Source organism: Corella eumyota, chromosome 2 (assembly GCF_963082875.1).
Source record: "Corella eumyota chromosome 2, kaCorEumy4.1, whole genome shotgun sequence".
Classification (NCBI taxonomy): Eukaryota; Metazoa; Chordata; class Ascidiacea; order Phlebobranchia; family Corellidae; genus Corella; species Corella eumyota.
The window spans coordinates 9,952,297-9,969,286 of record NC_137491.1 but is presented as its reverse complement, the minus strand read 5'-3'; the positions used below and the strand labels follow the sequence as shown (position 1 = coordinate 9,969,286).

General features: G+C 28.3%; 3 protein-coding genes across 4 annotated transcripts; 2 read left to right on the top strand and 1 right to left on the bottom strand.

Moving 5' to 3' along the window:
• Positions 1–289: 289 nt before the first annotated feature.
• Positions 290–4,417, top strand: LOC145743021 (uncharacterized). Of its 2 annotated transcripts, none has more exons than XR_014280980.1 (15): positions 290–368; positions 457–491; positions 631–775; positions 1,030–1,196; positions 1,509–1,617; positions 1,686–1,777; positions 2,065–2,247; positions 2,354–2,504; positions 2,584–2,738; positions 2,855–2,968; positions 3,071–3,128; positions 3,230–3,339; positions 3,438–3,530; positions 3,611–3,739; positions 3,905–4,044. XR_014280980.1 is itself a non-coding variant. In XM_082560878.1 (15 exons), the coding sequence occupies exons 1-15, from the start codon at positions 341–343 to the stop codon at positions 4,140–4,142; spliced, it is 1,821 nt and encodes a 606-aa protein (XP_082417004.1). In that variant the 5' UTR covers positions 290–340; the 3' UTR covers positions 4,143–4,417. The 2 variants fall into 2 exon arrangements, 1 of the variants encoding a protein (XP_082417004.1); XM_082560878.1 differs by having other exon boundaries at positions 3,438–3,544; positions 3,905–4,417.
• Positions 4,418–5,237: 820 nt separating this feature from the next.
• LOC145741841 (CD9 antigen-like) lies at positions 5,238–8,007 on the top strand. Its single transcript, XM_082559507.1, has 8 exons — positions 5,238–5,362; positions 5,601–5,700; positions 5,917–6,014; positions 6,189–6,263; positions 6,826–6,924; positions 7,164–7,316; positions 7,415–7,498; positions 7,568–8,007. The coding sequence occupies exons 1-8, from the start codon at positions 5,303–5,305 to the stop codon at positions 7,631–7,633; spliced, it is 735 nt and encodes a 244-aa protein (XP_082415633.1). The 5' UTR covers positions 5,238–5,302; the 3' UTR covers positions 7,634–8,007.
• On the bottom strand, positions 7,840–15,842 carry LOC145741840 (solute carrier family 2, facilitated glucose transporter member 1-like). The gene is made up of 11 exons (XM_082559506.1): positions 15,698–15,842; positions 14,932–15,060; positions 14,448–14,547; positions 13,990–14,154; positions 13,737–13,858; positions 13,364–13,537; positions 11,316–11,460; positions 10,691–10,824; positions 10,213–10,370; positions 9,162–9,306; positions 7,840–8,981 (listed from the first exon to the last, which is right to left on the bottom strand). Exons 1-11 carry the CDS (start codon positions 15,812–15,814, stop codon positions 8,811–8,813), a joined length of 1,560 nt encoding a protein of 519 aa, XP_082415632.1. The 5' UTR covers positions 15,815–15,842; the 3' UTR covers positions 7,840–8,810.
• Between the last annotated feature and the right edge of the window lie 1,148 nt (positions 15,843–16,990).

Genomic DNA, 16,990 nt, shown 5'->3' with positions numbered 1-16,990 from the left:
GACTTCAATAAAAGTAAACTTCGTAAAAGTTTTATTTTGTAAAGTTAAACTTTAACTTAATACTTTAAGCTTGTTGTTAAACAAGCGGAACCGTTTGAATACATAACACCCACACAAAATCAACGGAGCGACAAATAGGCCTTTGTATTATTACAATATAAAAAAGGGGAACTGTCTTTATTAGTTCAGGTGGTAGTTAATTGAAATAAAAGCTTGAGGTTCAAATCTGACCTTATATTTAAATCGAGCAAGATTAAACTTATGGTTAATAAAATTGTTTTTAATGTGTAGGTTTATATTTGATGTGTTTATGTAGGTTTATATTTAAATTAAACTGAAAATGTCTACTACTTCACCTATCAAAGATGGTTAGTTTAACTAAATGTTTTATGCGGATAGTAAAGTTTTTTTTTAATTACCATATGTATATATATATCTCTTTTTTTTTTTTTTTAGAACCAAGAAAATTGTTTTTAATTATCACAGTACAGGTAAGTCTAAGCAAATATGTATTTTGATATGCGTATCTGGTAGCGTTGAACAACATAATTAGAGCAATATTACAATTTGTTTATAATGTATATTTGACCTATGTAAACTAACTAATGTTTATTATCCTCTGTTTTATAGAACCTTGAAAAAGGTAAAAATTTACATGAGGCAATACGAAAAGACGCCTGTCTGCTAATCCATACTGCCACTCAGCACTTTAATGTCGAAGTTATTGATCAACATGCTCACAATATAAGAGAAGTGTCAAACTATCTAGACAAAAGTTTGTAATTTAATTTAGAAATTGTATGCTCGTGGTATACTTAGTTTAAGAAAAGGCACAGTTCCCTTGCATACACACATATATACATATTAATATATATATATATATATATATGGCATTGCTTTACTAACTTAATAAAAAAAAATTAAACTTTATTGTATAGTTGAACTAACGACTTTCCAGATAAACTGGATATTGCTCTTTTAAAGCATATAAAAATATTAGATTATTTAACATAATTTATTTGGTTTTAGTAAGACAAAAAATTTCAAGTTCAATTGACCAATTTGTTTGTTGTGTTTTGGGATACAAATTTGTGGAAACATTAACTGAGACATTTTTGTGGGAAAATATTACTCAGCATTTTAATGGAAAGAACTGCCCAGCTTTGAATGAAAAACCAAAAATTTTTGTGATTCAGGTAATAAAATTTTAAATAAACAAACATAGATTTCTATAAAAAAACAAACCAAATATAACAAAGTAAGTTATTTTTTTATGATGTAATTTAAATAAAATTTTATAAGCTTAATACTTATCTTTAACTTTTAACTAACAAAAAATATTTTTCAATATATATCCCATTTTTAAGTTATTAAAATCATGATATTAAATCGTTTTTTTATATTAATAACAATAAAAATATGTTTTAAAATTAAAAAATTTTAAGCTATAAATAAAAATTAAACTGACTAGTAAAAAAAAATTAAATGTTTTGTTTATTTTACACTAGATGTATAAACAAAACAATTGCAACAGATTTATGGGTACCGTAAGAGGCACTACCCCAATACAATTTCCTGTCGAGGGCGAATTTTTTATTATTCTTTCAGTAGAAAAACGTAAGCAAAGTTATTGTGCTATCTGTGTTCTCTTTAAAAACAATTAATTCTTAAAAATTTTATTTAAGTTAAAGAAAGGAAACCTTACTCGGCTTCTTTGTTTATTAAATGCTTAACAAATGAACTGGGTAACGATGAACAAAAACTTGATATACTTAAGGTAATTAACCTTTAACGTTCTCGAAGTGAAAACTAAGATATCATAAATGTAATACTATACAAAAAATTAATTGTCATTACTGTAACGCGAAAATAAAATAGTTACTTTTTGTTTTTCTTAAATATTTAACTAACGAAGCCGAATAAACAATTTTTTAGCTTGGGCTAATAACAGGATTTTAAAAGCTAAAATATTTAATTTGTTAAAGCTAATCTTAAAAATATTCGAAGTGAATATATTTATTCAAAGTGTAGGTATTATATTTTTTATTGTTTGTATGTTTTAAGGTTGCTACTAAAGTTAACAAAACAATATCAGATCAAAACCCAGGTAATATAAAATTGCCGATCATTTTTAGCCGTTTGACAAAGCCATTAATTTTAAGAGATAAAAGTGAAGTAATTAAATTGGATCAATATAAAATGATGGACAAACACTCTGACGGACTGTTTGTTATCTTTAAAATTAAGGTGATTAATTAAATGACAAAAATATTAGCATTAATTTTGTAGTATAAATGTCAACAAAACTATGTTTACTATATTTTATTCTAAAATTTTTATCAAAAATTTAAAGACATTTGAAAACAACCATTGTGATCCGACCTGGGGAGCAGATGCAGATGCAAAAAACTTAAAAACTACAATGGAGCTGTTTGGTTTTCATTGCGTTGTGCAAAAGGAGGAAGACTGTACCAGGGAGAAAATTAAGAATTATCTTTCAGAGGGTAATTGAAATGTTTGTAACTGGTAACAAACGTTATTTATTATGTTGTATAACAATCACTATGTGTATATATATTTCAGTCAAAAAGGAGCAATTGATTTGTTTTGGCTGTGCTATTTTAACACATGGTGATGGCGACAAGCTTCAGACATTTAAAAAGGGAGAGGAGATGAGCTTGTTCGAATTTACTGATATCCTTACAGAATTAAACTGTCCAAAACTTATTGTGACCGGAGTAAATATTGTCTTAAAATTAAATTTGTCGTGTTATCAAATCTCTGTGACTTTAATTTAATGTTAAAATTCAAAGTCCCATACTTTTAAATGTATATATTTTTTATAACAATAAAGGCATGTAGAGGTGACAAATGGGACATCGTTAAATACAAAAAAATTGAATCAACATCTAGCGAAAATGAAGTATCAAGTTCAGCAAGTGCTACAATGGCAAATCCTTTTCCTAAGGTAAACCTTATTTTAACACCTTCTGCAGTTTTGTAAACTTTATATTCTGCATTCTGTTACTTTAGTTTTTTAATAAGTTTTTTTTATATTTTTACATGTTAGTTCGAGATTCAAATTGATCTAAACTACGATATTCTGATTGCAAATGCAACAACAATAGGTGACTAACAATAATAGTAGCTTTTTAAACATTAAGCTTAAATATTAAAATTTTTTCTCCTAATTTTGCTTAACAATTTGTGAATTTAAATTAAAACCTAGGATATGTCGCACATCCGTCTAAGCAAATTGAAACCGGAACACGTTTTATTCAAGAACTTTGTGCAAAATTAAATGATATCAAGGAAAATGAGAAAAGGGGTCTATTTCAAGTAAAACATAATAATTTTGATATTAAATAACAGTTTTATTTTGTTTTACGCTACCCTGATAATTTTTACAAGTTTATTTTGATATTTTTCATGTTTAGATATTAACGGAAGTCAATAAATCGATGAGCGAAATAGCGGATTTTTATTATCTACAAATGCCCTCCTTTTGTTCAACTTTGCGAAAAGAATGGGTATTAAAACACAAGTAAAATCTTTTATTTTTTTTTCTACATAAAAGTTTCAGGATTTTTTACAACCGTTGTAATTTTAGAAAGTATTCTGAAAAAGAGAAGGCGTTGCATTTATCATATAACAACAGTGCGATTGTACAAGAAGCGGAAAAACACTTTTTACCAGATATAGTGTTTAAAGTTTACGAGAAGTTCAACCCACAAAATGGGTAGTTATTGTTATATATTTGTATATAACGAGTGTTAAGTAGGTTGTTATGAAAATATGTGGATTTTGTTAAATTTGAGATTGGTACTATAAAACACTTCTTACAAAAAATTTACAAAAACGAAAACGTGGGTATAACCGATATAATTATTTTGTTTTAAAACAGGGAAGATACGGTCACTATGGAAAACATGTATATTGGGTGCCGCGAATTACAATATAAAGAAACGGAAAAAAACGCAATAGAGTGTTACAATAAGCAGTACATTAACTGCAAAGTGTGCGGAGAAAATCCGAAGACTCGTGCACCCTTTGTATGTGATCATTTGGTATTTTGTAATGATTGTGCGATAAAGGCCAAAAAATGTTTAATCTGCTCGAACATGTGTAAGGTTTCCAACTAGATTAATTTGTATGTTGTTGTGTATGAAAACCTATTATTCCCAGTACGTTAAATTTTCATAAATATTTTTCTAAAAAAAGTACTTATTCAATTTTATGAACGATTGCATAAAGTCTGAAGTTTAAATCTAACCATTACCACAATTAGTGTTTTTTAACCAAAATAGTTTATTTTGTTCCAATACTTGAGTTGAATTTTAATATAATGTGTAACTTTATTAAATCGAATATAAGTCAAATTTTGTACTCGTGTATTTATTGTGTTTTGAAATGAGTAAAACAATAATGTAGAGTAGGTCAAAATAAGATAAATGTGAATTTTTAATTTGAAAAATGCTTAATAATAATATAAAGGTACGTTTTTGATTTAATAAAATGCAAACAATTCCAAATGCAAAACACTTTGTTTTAACACCAATATTATTGAACAAAACACGTTAGTCCACCTATGGCCAGATTTAGTATCTCAATCAACAAGTTATAAAATACACTAAAGCCTAATACAAATTGCAAATCATGCAATTAAAATTTAAATGATTTAAATATAGGTTTCAAAAATATTTTAAATAAAACTTGATACATCTGTAAAAAACTCAAAATAGCTAACATAGTATTCTTTAAAATCTAAAACTAAACTAAATACTGAGTGAGTGTTTAAATAAACATAACAATATGTTAAAATATTCGGAATTAAAAGTTTAATTTGCGGTATTTTAAAATTAAGAGTAAATAAAAATAGAAAAAAATTTCAAATACACCAAAGGTTTAAACTTTTTTACACACTGTTTGTTTATTCTAAGGGAAAAACATTAAGCGGTTAAGCAAATACAATTCTTAGCTATAGGCCTATTTGTACTATACTTATTCCAATTCATGATTATTAAAATCGTGCTCTAACATGGGCTTTAACACAATGGCCGGTTTTATTTGTGATGATTTAGCAAATCAAACAAGTTTTATGCCTTAAACATTATTTTAGAAATAATGGCCATTGTGTAAAAGTTAGTTTAGTTGGTAGATTTCAAGTCAAACGAATTTTAAAAAAGGTTTAGCTTCAAATGCTTTTTAAATAAAAAGTTTACGTTTGTTAAACATTTTTTAAATTCAGGATTTTATAGTTTGCATAGATTTTGAAATAAATACGACATCTTGTATTTAAAAAATGGGTTGCTGTACCGATATTATCAAGTATCTCTTGTTTGTGTTTAACATTTTATTTTGGGTAAGTTATTTAATTTGTAAAGTTTAAAGAATATGATATACATTACATTTAACTCAATATATATATATACATATGATAACCACTGCTTTAAAAATTTTCGACCTATTTTAAAATATCTTATTGTATTTTTAAGTTGTAGCCTACAGCGTTTAAATTTAAAATTAAATAGTTTGTTTGATATATTATTGTATAATATTTACCATAACGTTTAATTAAAACTTATATTTGTATGTTTAAGATTGCAGGTGGTGCTGTTCTTGGAGTGGGAATTTATTTGTTAGTTGCCAACAATGTTGAAAACGTCGTTGAAGTAGCTGGGCTACAATTTTACTACTCAGGCAAGTTTTAAGAATTCAAAACTTAACCTTTTCTGTTTAAATACATCTTGCATAAATTTTACAATTTGCTTAAAATTTAGGCTGTTCAATAATTAACTTACTTGTATAAAATGTTATTACAGAAAACTGATAAAATGATAGGACATATTCTTTAAAACGCTTTCTTGGAATGCCATAAAATATTAAAGTAAATTTTACTCGTTAACTATATCTAAGGTTGTTATGTCCTTATTTCGGTTGGTTGTATTATGTTTGTTGTTGGATTTTTTGGCTGCTGTGGCGCAATCAAGGAAAACCAATGCTTACTAGGAACGGTAATGATTAAAATAAGGCTACATATAGTTTTAAGTAAAAAACACAACACAAATATTTAAAATGAAAGTATATTTAAACATTCCTACAGTGCAAACATAACTGCAAATTATCCAAATAAGTTTTATTGTTTAACCATATAAGTTTATAGTGTTACTTGTTTCATATTTTTTTAGTATTTTACGTTCCTTCTTATCATTTTTCTAATGCAAGTCGGTATTGGAATATGGGCTTTAGTTTCACAGTCGTCAGTAAGTATTTATAGCCAATACTCAATATGTTAAAAGTTCAGTAAAATTGGTAAAGCTATAGAAAAATTATATTTACCCAAATTCACTTTAGAAGGTTCATCAAGGCCATAACGCAAAAGTCAATTTAATTAAACGCAGTTAATAGTTTTATGTCTTTCAAAGCAAAATTAAACACAAATTTTAATACTTTTTATGACTCATGTGTTTAATAAGAAGGACTTATAAAAATTGGCATTGACATATAGTGTTGCTAAACACACAGATTTCATTGTTGGGGCGTTGGAGAAGACGCCTATAAGTTAAACAAGAACAGTGTATTTGGTATTCCATGTAAATAGATTTTGTAATCGTGTTTAAATAATGACATTAGAAAATATGTCAAGTACATAACTATGCTTTATGTTATACTTTTCTACTCTATAATTTTAAATAAATCGCATTTAAAAAAGTTCTATCTTGGAGACTTTTTTTCATAAAATCACGAAAAACGTGTAAAAAGAACATTTGTTGACTCTTTAGTTTACTATCCAACTAAGCTAACTAAATACTTTCTTTCGTTTAGATTGAAACCACCATTAAATCTGGGTTAAGTTCTACTTTGCCCATTGATGAAAGCAAGGACAGTGCATATGCTAACACAGTGATATCGTTACAACAAAGCGTATGTAAAACAAAAAAATCAACTAAATAATATTTTATATAAATATATATATTGCAATATAACTAATGTTGCTACCGGCTAACGAGGCAGAAAAGTCTATTCTTAAATACTTATTTATGTTAATTATTGCTTTATCATAGAATATATAGACAAGTAAATTTTAAGAAAATACTACAACATTAGGGCATATAAAACGGGCATTAGTATTTGAATAAGTATTATATAGTTTATTTGTATAGTTTCAATGCTGTGGACTTGTGAATGGATGTTCGGATTGGGTAAACGGTACAACTAAGGGCTGCGAATGTACGCCACCTACCGTCGGTGTTTCTGTAACATGTGCGGCACCTAATGGAACTTGTACTGCAACGTCGGCAACCATATACCAAAACGTTAGTATCTATATGGTTTGTGATTTTTTTTAAATTAAAATGATTACAAATTTAAAACAAACGTATTTTGACATTGTAAAAGAACACTATTTTTACAGGACTGTTACAATGCTATTCTGCAGTTTGTTAACGACAACATTGTGCTTATAGCCGGCATTGGTTTGGGAATAGGCCTAGCAGAGGTAAGGAGTTACATTATTTTAAACTTAAAATATAACAATTTTAAAACCAATACATGTTTTTGTGTACAGATTTTCGGAATGATATTCGCATTAGTGATGTGTCGAAGTGGAAAACATAGTTACGAGACTTATTAAAAAAGCAAGAAATGTAGGATCAAAAATCTTTACATTTTCAGTCGTAAATTTAAATTCAAAAATATATATATTTGTACATTATAATTACCCATATTAAAAATTTATAATATTTATTTTAAAATATAATTTACGCTACGTAATTTAAGTGTAAATTAATTAATTTAGATTATTACATCTGTAAAGTTTAATTATTTTTTTTTATTTTATTAAACGTTTAATTACAATTAACCAACGTATTATTAATTACATAAAAAGTAAGAAAATGTACTTTAGATGCATTATGTTGTGTTCAAAATTTTGTAATTAATAGCACTATAACTCAGTTTAAAATACTTAATAAGTTAAATAGAAAAGCGTAATAATAAAACAAGCGTAATTCATGTACTTGTTTTGGCAGTAAATAAATAAAAAGTAACTAAATTGACCGATGCAAATTTGAGCTTAAATTTAAACCGCCATTAGAAGTTTTAAATACAGTACTACATTAAAAAATAAAAATAGCAAAACAACTACCCAATATTTCATCGCAAAACATTAAAATAATCGAATAATTTGAAATTTGATCTCACATTGGCGCAAAATGAGTTAATTTTTAAAGTTTTCGAATTGCATTAGAATATAACTTTTTTTTAAATAAATTGAGTTAGACCAAAGTGCTTTAAATAATTCAATTTTAGCTTAAAGCTTATTGGTTTCAAATAAAGGTACTCGTATACCTTACTTAAATCATTTTTGATAAAAACACCTCAAAAATTAAAACACACCTTTCACCGAAATTGCATGTCATAGCACCTCTTCTTAATAAATTAAAATCATGTGAATTTGATAAAAATTTAAAAATAAGTACTCAGGTAATAAGGTAAATGAAACTTAAGTTTGATTTTGTTTTGCGAAATATAAGTCTACTTAAATAAATATCATTGTAAAAACAAAGATTATGCTGAACAAAAAAGCATATGTTTTTAGTTTAAGCAAATAAATAAAGATGTAATACCGGCTTTTTAGCTTCTTTAGTACTATTTTATAATACAAAAAAAATAAAACAAAGTGAATAAAAAAATGAAACTAAAATACCTACAGAAATCGTTTTAGAGACACCAGGTGACAATCAACATCTGACGTCATCAAAAAAATTTTGGGTCATGACGTCATTAATAAGTGACGTATTGTGCGATTTTTAAACCTTGGTCTGGTCGATAAGCGTGGTGGTAGATTTTTTGCCACGAAAGTGTTTTTGTATCTGGTCCGGGGTTTTCCCTTTAGTCTCGGGCAGAAACATGATGACGTAACCGGCAAAGAAAGCGTTGCAAATTGCCCACGGTATAAACGCGTAAGCTTTCGCGTATTTCTACAATGGCAAATTTTTTTAATAATACACAAAATAAATTGATATGCATTTCCACTTTTCTGCATATAGCCCCATATAATATTATAAACAACATTTAATCATAACCTACCTTCGAAACAGCATGGTTTTCCTTATAACAAAAAACTCTATAGTTGAAATAATGCTGTGTAATTAACTTACCATTAAATAGGGGGATATAAAACTGACGAACCAGGAAAAAATCCAGAATATTCCCCCGCCATAAGTGAAGGCTGTTTCTCGGGTTTGCTCGGTTGTAAAAGCCGCCAACATCGGGAACAAAGTTAAACTTACACCACAAGCCCATCTAATCATATTAATATTTAGATTGAAATTTATAAAACCAAAAAAGCAATACAAGTAATAGCCTAAAAACAGAAAACTAAAATATAGTACTTTATTATTTTTAATAATTGCATATTGGTATTAGGGTATGTGCCCCCAATAATTCATCTCTTATATCTATAAAGTACCAGCAAAACTTTAAATAGTAAATCTTCAGTAAACAGTTTAAAAAAAGTGCTATGGTTAAATTTAAAAAAGTTTATTTTTTCGTTGTTGTTTATCCAATGATGGGTAAAAAACTTTTAAGAATTTTGATTAACCCAACACAACATCGCTTTCACTATTGTTTACACTCAAAAAAAATAGAGCAAACGTTCTTTGCACAATTAGGTAACAAACTCAAACGAACTTGCTTGTTGTGGTGACAGACCATCTCAATCTTTTCGTTTAGATTCAGTTTTAACAGTTTAAGCACTTACATAACGTATTTCATGGAATAATGCCGTAAGGCAGAGAACAGATCCAAAACATTTATAAACAAATGAGGTTCATGTAAGTGTACTCGTTTTTTTTTAAACACGTTCGGTGGAAAAATTTTAAATAATCTAAAATCTTGATTTCAACTTTGCCCTATTTTCAATAAACTAAACTTAGAGGCTTTGAGGTTTTTCGGCAAATATTTTAAGGCGTATACAAGTTTAGAAAATGATTTATCATCTGCTGATGTAGATTAAGGTTTGGAAGTTAGTATATGTAACTACCAGCCCAAATTAAGCAATGATAAAGAAGTAAAACTAAATTCTTAGTCCATTTTTAGGGACAATAAACCACTGCATCATGGGGTGTTAATTACAATATAAAATATATATTCTAGAAAATTAATGTAAAAATCTCTAAAATTAATTTTAGAGACAAATTTATAACTTACACTAGCACGTAGATAGTAACAGCTACTACACCAACGTATGGCCAACCCGATATATCTACGAACACGAGAGACAGGGTTAACATAATTAAAGATGCTGACATGATTAAACCTGATAGAATGTTGATAGTACGCGTCCCCCATCTATCCACAGCACCAGACTGAAAAAATTTACAAATTTTCAAAACTCAGAAACAAAACAAGGGCAATTTTTGCATGGTCACAACTTAAAGAGAAATGTTTCGTTGTTTACTATTAAAAGTAATCGAAGTTACTTTCTTCTTTCAATAGTAAATTGACAAATAAACAAATAATAACCGCATGCATAACATGTATCAATCTTAACAATTCCTTGAAAAAAACGTGGGAGAAATATACTTTTAAATCAAAAAACAAGCCCTAATTTTATTATTAAATTTATGCATTTGTAAAGCAATTAAAAAAATCCATAATAATATTGTTAATTAAATGTAATATTTACCCCTGCCAGTGCAACAATAAATTGAACAGAATAAACAACTGTAGATGCAGTCGTTGCTCCGTCTTGATCAAAATTTGCCTCCATAAAAATTAAATTCGTGTAAGAACCAACTGCATTTATACCGCAGAGTTGAGCTACAAAATTTTTTTATTAATTTTTAATTTTTTTAATAAAAGTAACTTTAATGTAACTTAAGTAACAAAGTACCGGCAGCGTGGTGTAGTGGTCAGAACACTTCCTACCCTACATAGGACCTTGGGTTCGATTCCCAATGCTCTCATTCTGTAGCGCTCTTAAGTAAGACGTTATAAACGGTATAAACTCCCGTTAAGCCAACACTTAAACAACAGTTTAATTCTTGAGCAAATATAATCTATAATACCAAAAAATGTCGAAGGCAACTTAAGACTGGGTCAAGGTAACGGCTGTTAGTCTATGTTTAGGTCGTGAAGTCGACCTTCCCACACCAAGGATAAATATGTAAAAAAGCGATTGGAAATAAGTAACAGTCTATAAAGACAGAATGTATTGCACAATATCTTATAAGAGAAAATGCACACCGCGCAAAAATTTAGACTTATATAATTTAGTTTATACGTATTTATTAATCGGATTTTAAACTTACATTGTAGAAAAACCATGATTACAGCAAAAAGCTGAGTTCTATACTGCGGTGACGACAACATTTCGGTTATTTTCACCAAACGAACTTTCTGTCCGTCCGTCTTTAACATTTTTTCCATTACAGAAAACTCTTTTAAAAGTTCATTCTAAAAAAAATTAAAAAATAATCTTGTAGAATTTTTATATTTTTTTAGGTAGGCTGGTAAAGTTCGCATGTTATCCGCAACGACAACAAGCGCATATGTTAAACTGTTTGTTTAGGCGTAGAAATATAGGTTAAACATGAATGTTTTTATCTTGTTGACTAGACAAGCCCTCAACAACAACAGATCTGATGAGTAGTTCACGTTAACATGTGTCCTCGATTTTAAGATAAACCAAATAAAAGAACAGCTCGAATATTCTCATGTGATATTTTTCCAAAAATGACAGAAGTCGCTTGGCGCCAGAAAATGTTAAAAAAGTGTTTGTCTTTTTACGCAAAATAAATATGGATACCAAGCAGGTATGTAACAGTACATTAAATTTTTAACCCAGAATTCAAAAGAGAAATAAATAAACGAACAATAACACAAGAGGAAATATACTTTAAATTTCTTGTCCAAGGTCATAAAGAATATAATTAAATTACAAAACCTTTTTTTAAATAAACCCTCACTAAAAACAAATTTAACTGTAAAATCACACACCAAAAGATTAGTTTAAAAGTAAATAAATAGAGTTGAATTGAGTTTAAATTAGTTAACCTATTGTAATTCTAGTGATGTAATTTAACCCGACTTTAACACGACTTTACTAACTAACGGCTATACAAGATGAGACGCTTTCTTAACAGTATTAACAAAAATTCTTGATTTTTTTAAAAAACACAGTCGTTTATATTAGATTACAAGTAACTTATGTATATTTCACGGTTAAGAGATCTATGTAAGATAGCTTCTAAGCGCCAGAATGTGTAATTTCTTTCTAAAATTAAAAATGATTATCGAGCCCAAATATTGAGACGTTAGGTAATGATAATGTCACGGTTTTAGTCTAAGCCTAAGACGTGTTTATTTTTGACGAGGACTTAAAAATACTATCACGTACACCTTCATATATAGCTTATGGGCTATTCTTGTATTTTTTAACCTCTGTTGTTAATGAATAACAACAAATATTACACTCCGTTAAAGTTAATATTAGCAGCGAGTTTTAGCTATTTATAAAATTTAAAAAAAAAGTCAAATAAAAATATTATTTCAAGAGAAAAAATTGTTTTCTTTGTGTAAATGTTTATAGAATATTAAAATTTACAAACTAGGTCAAATTTAAAAAAAAAGATTTTAAATTTTCAGATAATAAATGAGAAAATTCTTTTCTGGAATGCAATAAATTTGGCAGTGAAATGTTACGACGTCGCAAGAACTTTCTGCATTGCCGCAAGCGGGTCAGAAAAATGCAAGATTCTAATATTTTATTTATAAGCTATCTAGGTGAACACGCCTACAATTTTTAGGTAATGCACGTCGAATATTACATCAGTTTTAAGATCAAAATGTATATTTAAAAACATACTATTATTCAAAATCTCGTTTCGGTCTTTAGGGAATTAAAACTTCAAAACTATAAGTTTTGTGTTACAATAAACTTTTTGTTCTTAATAGACTATTTTTTGAGGAATTTGTTAATAAATAAAACAGTGTCTTGAATGTAGATTTTGACAGTTTTTGACTCAGTAAAATATAGTCTATAAATACCTTTGTTTTTTTGTAGTAATACAATAGATTTAAAATACAAGTTCTATAACAAACATGCTTTATTCTTTAAATAATCCACTAACAATTGAATTGTTTCCGCTATTAGGAATCCTATTACATGGTCTACTACTTTTCTCCCCTACAAACTTTCCAAGAAATTTCAACTATGTTGTTTTGAAATATTTACTATAATTTAACCCCAATGAAAATATACAACTTAACACCCTTGTCGTAGGAGAATGTTAGGTAAAAATACATCTGAGTATATAGGAGTTTATAAATACCTTATACGTTAAATACAGTAACATACCTCGTCGCTGTAATTTCTCAAAATCTTAAATGTATTTAGTGCTTCGGCTTTTTTCCCTTGCCTTAATAAATAGGAAGGAGTTTGTGGTAGCCAGGGTGATAAGAATAAGTAAACTAACGAAGGTAGAGAAGATAGAGTTAACAAAATTGGCCACAAGTCCTCTGTACCTAAAACCTATTGCATAAAAAAAATATATTTGTTTATTTAAAATTTCAATTTTTAATTTGTGTCAACATTACGAATCGAACTCTGTACCTTATGTATGACAAACCCGCGTATGTTTAACACCTAGACCGCGATATCACATTGTGACTATTTTACAACCTTCTAATATTTACTTAGACACCTTAATACATGTTTTTACGCGTTTCACCTGCTTAAAACTGAAGCACAAACCAAATAAGCCACCGAACGAAAGATTTACACCGATCAAACTTAAGTAAAAGGCTTGTCTCTGTAGAGACGAAGTTTCAGCTACTACAATTGGAATTAAATCTAAAAAAGAAGAAAAATACAACGATAAATTCTGTATATTTATTAATACTGTGTTAAATATTAAAAATATACTTCAAAAAATAGCACCAAATTTAAATTTAGTTTTTAACGAATATTTTAACACTACCTACTCATTCCAAAGCCGCAAAACAATCCCATTATAAATCGACCGATGATAATAGCCTCGTACGAAGGTATAAGTCGACCTCCAAGGGTAATCACCATAACTGATACCACGTTGGTGAGATTCATTGCTATCATGGAACCTTTGCGACTTAAACGAGCCAAAACCCAACCTAAATATAAGAAATATATTTTATTTTAGAAAATCAATCTTACACTTATTGTTATATATTAACTGTAGGACTGAGCATTAAACAATTATGTAAAAAAAGGGTAATTTAAGCTTTAAAAATGTCTTCTGCTAAGTTTGGCAAAAAACAAAGATGGCAAGAAATATGGAATAAACTAAAATTAAAGTTTAAAAGTAATTAACCTCAACATCTCACGGTAAAACAATTTATATTACTAATAAGCTAATAGTTGTTTAAAAGGTTGAACATAAAAGAAAAAAACATCTTAAATTTACCGATAGATAAAGCACCAACGAATCCACCAGCAAGCATCATAGAAACAGTTAAGGCCAACAACATCGCAGAATCCTCCCCTACCGGTTCCCCATATCTGTCCTGTAATAAAAATAAATAATTTGTTCAACATAACAAAATTTAAGTACATATTGTTAAAACACAACGAAAAAATGAAATTAAAACTACATAGTTACATGTACATTTTTATTGATACACTTATAACGTTAAGTTTAAATAGGTATGGACTAAATAACATAACAGTTTTCAGTTCCAACCTAATAAACACATTTAAATGTAATAAAGACCAACAACCTTATTTTTTGGCAAAAAACTATGCGTTAACACTTAATTCTTATTTATGCACCAGTAATAAAAGGCACCGGCATTTTTAATACCAATTTATGTAGCATAAAAATTTAAAAGGTGTTGCTATTAAAATTATTTATCCATAAAACCCACGTCATTCTAATATATCATTCTTACCATATAAGTTTGGTTATAAAATGGATTTAATAATGCAAGAGAAGGATTTAAAGCACCAACTGCTATTCCAGTTGACATCATGACAGATGCAACGGATAATAGTAGAGTGATCATACAATAATTTGAGTTCTAAAAATAAATAAGTTAAATTTTTTTATCTTTATGGTAGTTTTTTAATTAACTTGGCAATGCCTAGTCACGAATTACTAAGCTTTGTTTAGGGTTTTCAATTAGTATACCGGTAACGGGAATTGAACTTTAGGTATCGTGTGCTTTTGTGTAATTTTCTTGCTATTTTGTATAATTTTCACTTCACTCGACATTGAAATAATACAAAACGTTTTTTTTTTCTCGTAAACAAGTAACAATTACTACATTTACAACCCCATAAACTTGTTGTACGCTATACTATAAATATTTGCTTTTTACAGAAGTCAAACAACGCTATAACGTACGACGATATTTGGTAACTTTATTTTTATGATATTTACCAAGTCCATGTTAATTAAACAATATCTTTACAAATTGGAATGTTTAATACAATTATAATCCTATATGCATTTACATAACTAAGTCTTATTAGAATAGTGCTTAATTTACAAATGTAAATAATTAACTTAAATCCAAGGTGTTATGTACACTTTATCAATGTGGTTGGTTTAACAAGTGAAATCACACGTATTTCAGGTGTTTTGGTATAGATTTTACCAAAGCATATGTCAAGTGAACTTTGACATATTTATTGAAATGTTAACACAGTTTTTACCGGTAATAGAGATTGAGGTTTTGCCTGCTCATTTTCCTCGAATGAATGACCATTTTCTCTCGTCAAAAGTGGTAAGTCGCCATTTTCCTTTCCATTTTCTTTGGTTTCATTGCCCATTATTAACTAATATAAATCCACTTTTACTTAGCCCACTCTAAAACAAGAAAGAAGGGCGGATGTTATTAAAAACCACGCGGCCAATAAACAACGTATAGCGGTACATGCACAACGTAACTCTCTGCAATTACCTGCCTACGTAAAAAGCACGCGCAATAAAAATTTACGTTTTTATGCTTTTTTTTAGTTATTAGAAATAGTTTCCATTGCCTATTTCTTTTTTTTTTCTAGTAAGTGGCATCCGAATATGCCATACGACTTAATAAATAAAACCATATTTTTTAAAAAATTGCGTTTCGTTAGTAAGCTGACTCTAAAATTACAATAATATTTGTCGGATTATGGATAGATGTGCAAAATAAAATTCGGGTGACTCATCTAATATGTTATTTGCATTGTAATCGTGTTTTCGTCAGTATTAGCAAAACACAAAAACTAGAAGAGCAACGAAAAACACATTTTAAACACAATAGGCATAATAACAATTTGAAATTTTTTAATTTAAATTCTGCTTTCTTTAATTAGTTATCTCAGCCGATGGGTGACCTTTACAAACCTTCAATTTTCGCAATTTGAAAAGTAGTATGAGGTTGTTAAAATAGTTCTACGATTACATCACTATAAATTAATTTCTGTCAAATTAGACCAGGAAACCATACTAGATTAACACATGCAGTGCATCAATAACAGTTTATTTGGCGTACGCTAAATGTTATGACTGTTAGTGGTAGCTAGTTAGTAGATTGGTAAATCAGTCTACTGAGACTCTTTAATAGTATTATGGTCGCGCTATCAATTATTTATGCACATTGCCTCTCATGTTATATAAGTGTAAAACTTGCCACTAAAGTCAATTTGTATAATTTAATTTATTGTCAAAACACTTTGTGCTGTCAATCTAATTAACTTGTTTTAAAATAACTTAGTAAGCTATTTCCTAACTAAATGGTGTTACTTTACACTTTTAATTACTAAAACATACGTTCAAAGTCACTTACTAATTTCTAACACTACAAATACTAAGGACCATGCGTTAACAAACAACAATTTGCCTCTAATTATGTCAAACTTAACAGGTTCAAAATACAACAATAAAGAATGCTACTTTGGTTCATAGTCTGATAGAAGGCCCATCGTTTAGAATGAACTACTTTACTTCTGTGCCTGTATGATGTA

What these genes read in the sequence shown, in the direction of transcription:
- LOC145743021 (XM_082560878.1), top strand. Translation starts at nt 341, where the DNA reads ATGTCTACTACTTCACCTATCAAAGATG. An exon ending in AGAAAAGGGGTCTATTTCAA is followed by an intron (nt 3,340 to 3,437) that starts GTAAAACATAAT and finishes TTTCATGTTTAG; the next exon opens with ATATTAACGGAAGTCAATAA. An exon ending in GAATGGGTATTAAAACACAA is followed by an intron (nt 3,545 to 3,610) that starts GTAAAATCTTTT and finishes TTGTAATTTTAG; the next exon opens with AAAGTATTCTGAAAAAGAGA.
- LOC145741841 (XM_082559507.1), top strand. Translation starts at nt 5,303, where the DNA reads ATGGGTTGCTGTACCGATATTATCAAGTATCTCTTGTTTGTGTTTAAC. An exon ending in TGTTTAACATTTTATTTTGG is followed by an intron (nt 5,363 to 5,600) that starts GTAAGTTATTTA and finishes TGTATGTTTAAG; the next exon opens with ATTGCAGGTGGTGCTGTTCT. An exon ending in TGATATCGTTACAACAAAGC is followed by an intron (nt 6,925 to 7,163) that starts GTATGTAAAACA and finishes TTATTTGTATAG; the next exon opens with TTTCAATGCTGTGGACTTGT.
- LOC145741840 (XM_082559506.1), bottom strand. Translation starts at nt 15,814, where the DNA reads ATGGGCAATGAAACCAAAGAAAATGGAAAGGAAAATGGCGACTTACCA. An exon ending in AATCATGGTTTTTCTACAAT is followed by an intron (nt 10,825 to 11,315) that starts GTAAGTTTAAAA and finishes AAAATTTTGTAG; the next exon opens with CTCAACTCTGCGGTATAAAT. An exon ending in TTATATCCCCCTATTTAATG is followed by an intron (nt 8,982 to 9,161) that starts GTAAGTTAATTA and finishes TTGCCATTGTAG; the next exon opens with AAATACGCGAAAGCTTACGC.